This window comes from Toxorhynchites rutilus, chromosome 2 (assembly GCF_029784135.1).
Source record: "Toxorhynchites rutilus septentrionalis strain SRP chromosome 2, ASM2978413v1, whole genome shotgun sequence".
NCBI lineage: Eukaryota > Metazoa > Arthropoda > Insecta > Diptera > Culicidae > Toxorhynchites > Toxorhynchites rutilus.
The window spans coordinates 120,413,573-120,423,373 of record NC_073745.1 but is presented as its reverse complement, the minus strand read 5'-3'; the positions used below and the strand labels follow the sequence as shown (position 1 = coordinate 120,423,373).

Here is a 9,801-nt window from a genome sequence, read left to right as displayed (position 1 = left end):
ACCGACCCATCAGTCTTCTTTCGGGGTTATCAATGCTTTTTGTAAAAACAATATAAATACCAGCGTCTTCTGATATCTGCTGAAGGAAATATCATTTTGACCGATGAGCAGTTCGATTTTAGGAAGGGTCGTTTGACTGTTCATCAGCTGATTCGAGTCACTAACATTCTCAGACGGAGCAAGTCTGTTTCTAAATCATCAGTAATGTCATTGCTGGACGTGGAAAAAGCCAATGTCTGGCATGATGGCCTGGTCTATAAGCTGCAACGACACGGTCTTCTAATTTCCCTCGTGAGGATCATTCAGGGCTATCTACTGGACAGGACATCGAGGCGTTTCACATGAGCTCGGGTGTACCACAAGGAAGTATCCCATCCCATGCAACTTATTTACATCTGGCTTTCCAACTTTCTCTGATGGAGGAATATTGTCGCTGTTCTCGGATGACACATCCATAGTGTATAACGGAAGAGTTATCGGATCTCTTACTGCTAAACTCCAGAGAGGATTGAATGTCCTGCCCGAGCACTGGAAGCTGGAAGATTAGTGTCATCCGCGGTAGCGAAAACCCAGGACATTATTTTCCCTTACTCTAGGTCTCCACGACTTCTTCCGTCTAAGAATAACATGATACGATTGGTGGATGTGGTAAATATGATGAGTGTGTTAAATTCTATGAATTTTGGAGAACCTCGAGAATACGGGAATAAGTGATAGTCGCTAGGGGCGAGGTCTGGGGAGTAAGGAGGATGCTCGAACACAGTCCATTTAAATTTTTTCAATTGTTCTCGAATTACGCGAGCAGAATGGGGGCCGCGCATTATCGCGGATGAGGAACACTCCTTTCGTCAATAAACCTGGCCTTTTTTTCTTAATCGCGGTTCTTAATCGTCCCAAAACTTTACAATAGTACGGTGATGGAACAGGCGTTCGGCGGCCAACGATTCGATAACACTGGAGACATTCGTGACGCGGGTACATCGTACTTCAAAAAGTTGGGCGCTACGCACTTCGCGCTCGGAATAGAAAAATTCGTGTCACGCTATGAAAAATGCCTCGAACGTTACGGCGATTATGTAGAAAAACAGAAAATAAAACGTAGATTACGAAACTCTCCTTGTTTTTGGTCTTAACTCTATTTTTCCGCGGTTTCTGAAGCACTGAAACTTATTTTTTGAACGACCCTCGTATGCTCGACCTTTTTCCAAAAAAGCCTTTTTTCAAAAATTTGTAACGTTTGAACCACTGAACCGATTTAGATGATCGACATATCAAATTGAAGCTAATTACCCCTATTCTGTATTTCGATTGATTCGAAATATTTCGAACGAGTTCATAAAATTTCATTCTGTATTCCGTTCGAGTAGTTTTTGCATTTCGTTCGATCTGTTTCTCTTCGAGCATTAAAGCGCGATTCACATACAACATCCACGTCACGTTCACTTTCCGTCACGTCACGTTGCGTCAATTATTCTTCCATGCAATTCCTATTGAAGCATTCACATACACCAGCAACAGCAAGTCAAAGTTGCCGTTGCCGGTGTATGTGAATGTTTGCATATGAATTGCTTGGAAGAATAATTGATGCAACGTGACGTGACGGAACGTGAACGTGACGTGGATGTTGTATGTGAATCGCACTTAAATGGGCAAAACGTTCGAAATAAGGAACGCAAAATTACAACTCGAACGAATTAACGATTTCGAACGAAATGGAAATTCGTCGGAATACAGAATAGGGCTGAATGAGTTAGTTTTCTTTGAAAAAATATTATTAGGTTTACCGGTAAGTTTCTTTGGTTTTACAACAGATGGCGTAGCTTGATTATTGTTCCAGGTAATCAAATTTCCAGACATTCGTTGGAAAGCTACTGTCATTGCGCGTCTTTTTCAGTATATGTCTAAAAGTTGAAGCGTAAACAACATAGTTTTTAGCCACTTCGAATATGTCGAATTTCGTACCAACGGTAGTGTTTTTGCAGGGAGTGTTACTTCATTACACTCCCGTTACTGGCGATGAAAAGTTGGTCCATTACGACAATCCTAAACGACGGCCACGCGGAATATTAACGGCCAGAAGGTTATGCTGTCTATTTGGTGGGACCAGTTGGGAGTGGTGTACTATGAGCTGCTAAAACCGAATGAAACCATTACGGAGGCCTCCACCGCCTGCCCTTATGAAATAACTAAAAAGTTGCTTCAAAGAACCAATTGTGATATTAATTTTATAGTTATATGATCAGTGCATTAAGCATTTCAAGTTATTATTACAGAGTGTCCGGAATATGATTCGGAACAGCACCTGGTATTCTATTCACTTCGGTCCCTACCCTATTTCAGTAATGACGAACCGGTATCAGAAAATTGGAGTTACCCGATCATTTTTAATGTAATTCTGTTGAACTAATTTTAATACGAAAGAACGTGTAAGGGGCGCTTAACAAATCTCATCCACAATCCCGGATATTAATCTTCATTTACTGCGTGATTAAGTTCGGTTATTGTAACAGATTTTCGTTTTTTTCAGTCTTATAAAAAAATTACAATTTCGGATATTGTTGGATATTCAGCTTGAAATATTTTGTTAGAATTTATTTCAGTCAGCGATATGTGTTATTTTTTTTTATCCCATTTATTTATTTATCAGGCTCATTAGCATTTTATCTGTAACAGAGCCGGGTTTTTATCGTGTACATGTACATATGTTTATGTTTCTATAAATTGTAAATTACACAGTAGAAGTAGTAGCCATTTAGGAGTTATGTTTTCAGTTCCATTACATTATGGCAAATTACACTGTAGTAGCCATATAGGCGTAAGGGTATTCTATCTGTTCTTCCATTGTTCAGCAGACCGGACAGCGGAGACAGTTGATATTGATCATTGTTGGGTTATTTATAGAACAGCAGCCCGATGTTTCTTGCAGAGCAGAGCAGTTGTATGGTTGAATCGATCTTTGTTCCACCGTGGATCGATCTCCATAGCTGATGATGGTTGCGTGGACGTAGTTATTCTATAACAACACAAAGATGGTCAATTGAGGGCCCTGAGTTTGAACTCACGATCGATCGCTTAGTAAGCGAACGCGTAACCAAGTGACTACGAAGACCCCCAGCGATATGTGTTAATCGGAATTAAATTGAACAAAAAGAATGATTTATATTTTGTTATGAAAACGTCGTAATTTATTTGTAAGCTCCTTTTTAAAGCTACTTGCATTCAATTGAATTTCTCGTAATATAAGACGAGCTTGACCATCATTCCCTAAAAAATATTGAATGATTAATAACCGTGTGAATTAGTACGGCGTATTTCTGTTTGTTTGGCGTTGACCTCCACGTCCACCACGTTGTTTACTGCCATGGAATCCACAATCGGAATAGTTCGAATATCCGTACCCATATCCTTGAGCCTGATCATATCCATATTGGCCGTAATCATATTCACCATTTCCATATTGACCATATTCATATCCTTCATCATACCCACCATAGCCATATTCACCTTGATCATACCTTACATGACCTGCCTGTTCGTATCCTCCGTATCCAAAACCACTCGAGGAGCTATAGTCGTCATAGTCGGCTTGTTGTCTACCCCACGCCTGTTCATAGCTTCTTTGTCCGTATTTATACCCTCCTCTACGGCCATCTCGCTGCCATTTTCTACGTAAGTCGCCCCGTCCACCTACTCGAGGATTTTTGGGATTTTTTGTTACCCTTCTCACATTCACTTCTTTCCCTCTAATAGTGCGCTTGGGTTCCTTTAGTGCCTCGTTCGTTCCCAATTCCGAATCGTACTCAACGAAGCAAAAGTTATTGTGTTGTTTTCTCTCCACATCATACGGTATTACAACGTCTACAACATTTCCAAACTGCGCGAAGTATATTCTTATGTCGTCGCTGCTAACCTCGGGAGGTAGTCCTCCTACGAAAATCTTCCACAGCCGAGCTTTGGCCTTCTTCATGTCGACTATCTTGCCGTTGATGGTATGAACGCCAGCTGCAATCGCTGCATCTGAATGGGCAACTTCCTTGAACACGATAAAAGCGAAGCCACGCGAACGCCTGGTGAGGCGATCGTTCAGCAGACTTATGTCCTCAATTTCACCATACTGCTCGAAATGATCCTTCAGCTCTTTCTCGGTCGTTTCCTGGTTGATGCCACCAACGAATAGTTTTCTGTCCTGGTATGTGAGCTCCTGATCATGTCTCTTCGCAAATTCCTCAGATTGTTCCTCAGTGTAATTTTGATCACTCGTTTGGGCAGACTCTCTGGATTGTTCTGTGTCATTCTGGTCACTCTTTTGGGAAGATTCCTCGGATTGCTCAATGCTATTCTTGTTTTGTGTTTGCATCGCTAAATTCTTCTGATCTTTTTCTCGCTTTCGATCGTTACCCTGGTTGTATTGCTCGACAGTGTCGATCACTTCTGGTTGATTCTCGATCATTTTGTTTGATCGAAGTTTCAAAAACGAACAAAACAAGGCTATTCAAGATTCCTTCACTGCGACGAACAGATTGCTACTATAATCGAACGTAGCTTTGATTATATTTTTTTGGTACGCAGGCTCGATCTGCAATTGAAGATGATATGTGTTAACCTGGGCAGGAACATGGTTACGCACTGAAAAGCCGAATTTACCCTCCAAACAATCCTCCGATACACAATCAACAACTAGACAACAGTAACTGTCAGCATATTATAATAAAAAAAACTATAGGAGGTTGTGTCCAATACATGACCACATTATTGACGTAGAACTATGCTGTTGTTTTGTTCAAGTCCTCTGCTTTGCGCTCTACTCAACAGAAGGCCCTTTCTTCACTGCGTTTCATAACTACAGAACCACTTTATTTTTTTTTGAGTTTCCAGAGGTATGTAAGAAGACGATTGAATTGAAGTAAATAGTGTAGGATATAATAATTATCTTCATTCATAAACCTAGCCATTTGAGCTTTATTGTTGTGTTCAAGCGCGAAACATTTAAAAAACTAGTATACGAGTGTTTCAAAATTATAGAACCAGATGGAAACACTCTCACTCCTTTACAAAATTAACGTCAATTTCACATGAATTACAATAAGTTTCTAATTCGTAGGTCATTTAGTTCTCAATGAGTTCGGATAACCCAATCGGGGTGGTTTCGACCTAGCTACGCCATTTTGTAGTGTGGATCTCGTTTTACGAAGAGGATACTGCTCGTTTGAGCTCTTCAAATCGCTCATACTGCTTATAAGCTGCATCTACTATTCGTACGATCACTCCTTATAAGTTCTTCATAGGGTTTTGACCTGATAAACAAGATGACCAGTTCAGAATCGGAAGCCCCCATTCATTAAACCATGCTATGACTTTCCGGATTTTATGAATTGATGCCAAATTACCCAATTATCACGGTGTTTTTTATGCGTAGATGAAAAGCTATCTGAACCAGGCCTTTTTGAAAATATTTTCTTCAAACCATCAATAGGAGAAAATTTAGGCGGCCAAAACCCAAAAAATTAAGTTGCATAAAAACTCAAAAATCCTACAGTCCCTTATTTTAGGATGTTCAAGATATCTAGGATCATGTGTTTCACCCCATTCCGCGCGTGCATCATTGCCCTGGCAACGTGATAAGATACAAGTTTCGCATGCTCGTCTGTGCCACTTTTTCGCGTGTGTTTTTCTAACATGTATTTTGGTGAAGTATTTGAACGAAATTTTTTGGCTCGTTATGTTTCTTGAAGCATTTTTAACGGAGAATTTGAATTTGTTGTGAGTTTCAAAATTCGGTTGGTTGTAGTATGTGTTAGATCCACACAAATAATCTACTAATTTGGAAGTTTAATTTTGCTTCGGATGAATTTATGAATTTTTTTTTAATGAAAGTGTTCCTCAAAGTGACTTTTATCACTCAGCAGTTCTCAGATTTTCGCGAAAAGTGGTAGTTTTGTTCTTTATCGCAAAACATTACACCCGTAGTTTTTTATTTTTTCAGCAGGATGACCATTCCCATTTTTGGGTTGTCCGAAAAATCAACTTTTTTTCTCTTTTTTCCAAAAATGACTTGTTTTCAAAAATTCATAACTTTTGAACTACTGAACCGATTCAGATGATCGACATATCGAATTAAACCCACTGGTCAAATTATCACCTGGTCTTTTTTGAAAAAATCATCTGATGAAAATTGGAAATCTGTTCTCGTTATTATTGATTGTATTGGTTTTTTACTGTTTTCATAGTATCGGGACCAAGAGCGCTATATCTTTTCATAAATTTTCTGAAAAGCTGAGGATTTTTCACATAATATATGTCGAAACCAGAGCGGCGTTTTTTCGTTTTTGAATTATTATTTTTCTAAGTTAACCGATGGTTCGAAGAATCAATTTATTACTTTTTTTAGTTTTTTGGAAAAATGAACTATGCGTATCCGAAAGCATGCATTTTGGTACCAAACACGATAAAAACTGAAAATTTGGAACTTTGCCACCTTGCACCTCTAACCACCTCCCACCCCACCCCCTTTTGGTTTTTTGGTGAAACAAAGTTGAAAAACGTGTCCGAAAACCACAGTCTACCAAAAATTGGGTTTTTAGCTAAAAAATCTGAGTTTTGGCCGCCTCAATTTTCTCAGGGACCACTGTGTGCCGCCTGCAAAGTTACGAGTTGAAAAATTATATGGCACGTTCCGTAAGTCCGTCCAGTATGAAAAAATTCTATTCAAGTTGAATTTATTTTTATCAGAGAAGTTCTCCTGAGATAGTGAAACCCATGGGTTTCACTATCTCAGGAGCTTCCACATTGATTTTTGGACCCGCAGCTTTGGAGATGAGATTTTTATGGTTTGGGGAGCATTTTCTCAATAAGGCCTGTTTTAGTTAGCTTATCATCGACATGAATAAATAGTCAAAAGTGCAACGAAGTACTTAAGATTCATTTACTTCTGTTTTTGAATCAAAAACAGGGTGATAATTGGGTAATTTGGCATCAAATCATAAAATTCGGAAAGTCATGACATGGTTTAATGAAAAGAGGCTTCCTATTCTGAACTGGTCATCTTGTTTATGTGATCAAAACCCTATCAAGAACTTATAAGGAGTGATCGTACGAATAATAGATGCAGCTTATAAGCAGTATGAGCTATTTGAAGAGCTTAAACGAGCAGTATCCTCTGCGTCAAACGAGATACACACTACATCATGACGTAGTTTTGTCGAAACCACCCCGATTGGGTTATTTGAACAGATTGAGATCTGAAGATGACCTACGAATTAGAAACTTATTGTAATTCATATGTAATTGACGTAAATTTTGTAAAGGAGTGAGAGTTTTTCCATCTGGTACTATAGTTTTGAAACACTGGAATTTTAGTTTTTTGAATGTTTCGCGCCTGAACACAACAATGAAGCTCAAATGGTCAGTCTTATAAATGAAGATATCCTGCACTATATACTTAAATTCAATCGACTTCTCACATATCTCTGGAAACTCTGAAAAATAGAAGGGTTCTATAGTTATGAAACGCAGTGTATTAATATTTCCGGTCTCGATTAGCTTAGCTATCATCCTTGGATAGTTGTGTTATTGTCATGCGAAACCAAATCACACACAAAATTCATGAACAATTATTTTTTGGTGAACCGATGATAGCCTAGTTTGATGATTCCCCATACAATTGTGTAGTTCAGAACCTTAATGGAATGGCAGTTTGATGTAATGATTGCAATACCAGAGACATCAGCGAGTAAGTAATTTGGTCGCGTCCACAGCTCAATATGAAACGAAGACATGTAATGACCCAAAACAAGGAAGACCAAGCGATGTTCATTGCTTCGTATCTAGAACGATACTGGAAGTTTGCCTCAGCGAGATCCAATATTTATGCTCTAGGCAAATATTCCCCTTCGTTCTTCTTTTTCTTTTCTTCTTTGTTCACGGAGACTTTAAATAATTCTTCTTCGTTAATCGCCAATAAGTTGCTCGTTATTGACGGGAAGCTCACGAATAACAAATGTATGGGAAAATGGAAATGCTTCTAGTTTTCATTAATTTAAACCATTTATATACCAAGGGGTTGGAATATATAGTATAACAAACAAATCTTTGGGAATTTCCGATTTGTTTGGTATGTAAACGCCAAAATCCGTTCGCGGCAAAAAATAGTTATTAACGTTAACTTTATTTCATAAAAAACGTGACCTGTTTTTTTATTTGGCACCCTTAATGAAAGATGTAGTTCTACGTCAATAGATCTACGCGGGAAGAGATAAATGTGTTTGTGAAATAATATCGCTATTGTCTCGCTATTGTTCAATATTGATATTTAGCATTCGTAATCTCCGTCAATTTTCGCCCCGTTACTGTTTGTGGTCTCGGCGCCCAAGCAATAATTAACCACCGGACGCCGGTTGCTAGCTCCTACAGATCAATCAATCCAGCCAATCAACCAATCCAGTGAAGTGATATCCTCAGAAATTTATTCGCTCAAAAAGGATGGCCGATAATGCGGAGTTTATAATGGATGACGACGGATGTGTGATCGAGGGAAGAAAACTGTTTGTCGGCGGTCTCAGTGCTGCGATAACTGAACACGTTTTGAGAGAGTATTTCGGTCCGTATGGAGAGATAGAAAAAGTGGACATCAAGGTAGATCGCGAGACCGGTCGGCTCCGGGGTTTCGCGTTCATTGTGTTCAAGAGTGCCGAATCTATTGACAACGTTGTCTCGGCTGGCAGTCATACCATCAACGGCGTTAGGGTCAGTGCGGTCAAAGCCAAAGCCCGTCCATCATATTTGCCCGTCGTTCCGGAAATTGTGTGGATTTCCAACGACGATAGGAAGCTGTTTCTTGGAGGAGTTGCTGGCATAGGGGAGGGCGATCTGAGGCGACATTTCGTTCGATATGGGGATATCGAATCTGTGGACATTAAGCGGGAACACACCGACGGTCGGCCGCGTGGTTTTGCGTTTGTCATTTTCGTACAAAGTTCTTCTGTTGAAAACGCGCTCGCTGCTGGACGTCATATGATCAATGGTGTAGAGATCAAGGTAACCAGAGCCATAACTCGGCAAGGCAGAATATTCGTTGGAGGACTGCCCGCGGAGGTGAGCGTAGAAGAGATAACGAGCCACTTCAATCAATTCGGCCGAATAGCAGAGGTTGGGTTGCCGATCGACAAGCAGACAAACCAACGCAAGAACTTCGGGTTCGTCACGTTCGAGTCGGAACAGGGCGCTAGGGAGGCAATGAGGATTCCAAACCAAACCATTAGCGGTAATGATGTGGGCGTGAGAAGGGCTATGAAGAAACCGGAACCTGGATTTGGTGGCTATCGAGAAGCAGATTTTGGTTGGCAGATGAACTATGACCAACATTACTTTCCTGATTACAACCAGAGAGGATTTCCCAGAGGAGGGTACAGAGGGAGGTTCCCTAATTACAATCGTGGGTTTCGAGGTGGTATGCAACGGGGTGTTATGTATCGTGGTGGCATGCAGCAAAGCAGTATGCAACGAGGTGGTATGCAATGGGGTGGTATGCCACGAGGTACTATGCAGCGAGGAGGTATGCAGAGAGGTGGTTTTCAGCGAGGTAGTCGAGGATTCAATTATTATCGACGACAATATTAGATTAAACGTGACTGCAATTGTACTTAGTAGTTCTAAGGATAAAATGCCATTCGATCATTATCTAGTTGTTAATTATCGAAATTGGAGACAATTTGCTCTATTGTGACAAACAGTTTTAGTTCTTATCAAGTATATAAGTGTTAGTAACAATCAATAAACATAAATATTGGAATCCAATTAGGACAA

General features: G+C 39.9%; 2 protein-coding genes across 2 annotated transcripts; one reads left to right on the top strand and one right to left on the bottom strand.

Annotated features, from left to right (window-relative positions):
* Positions 1-3,156: 3,156 nt before the first annotated feature.
* LOC129770948 (RNA-binding protein squid-like) lies at positions 3,157-4,692 on the bottom strand. The gene is made up of 2 exons (XM_055774159.1): positions 4,645-4,692; positions 3,157-4,576 (listed from the first exon to the last, which is right to left on the bottom strand). Exon 2 carries the CDS (start codon positions 4,448-4,450, stop codon positions 3,299-3,301), a length of 1,152 nt encoding a protein of 383 aa, XP_055630134.1. The 5' UTR covers positions 4,451-4,576; positions 4,645-4,692; the 3' UTR covers positions 3,157-3,298.
* Positions 4,693-8,299: 3,607 nt separating this feature from the next.
* LOC129770949 (RNA-binding protein squid-like) lies at positions 8,300-9,801 on the top strand. Its single transcript, XM_055774160.1, has one exon. It carries the CDS (start codon positions 8,479-8,481, stop codon positions 9,613-9,615), a length of 1,137 nt encoding a protein of 378 aa, XP_055630135.1. The 5' UTR covers positions 8,300-8,478; the 3' UTR covers positions 9,616-9,801.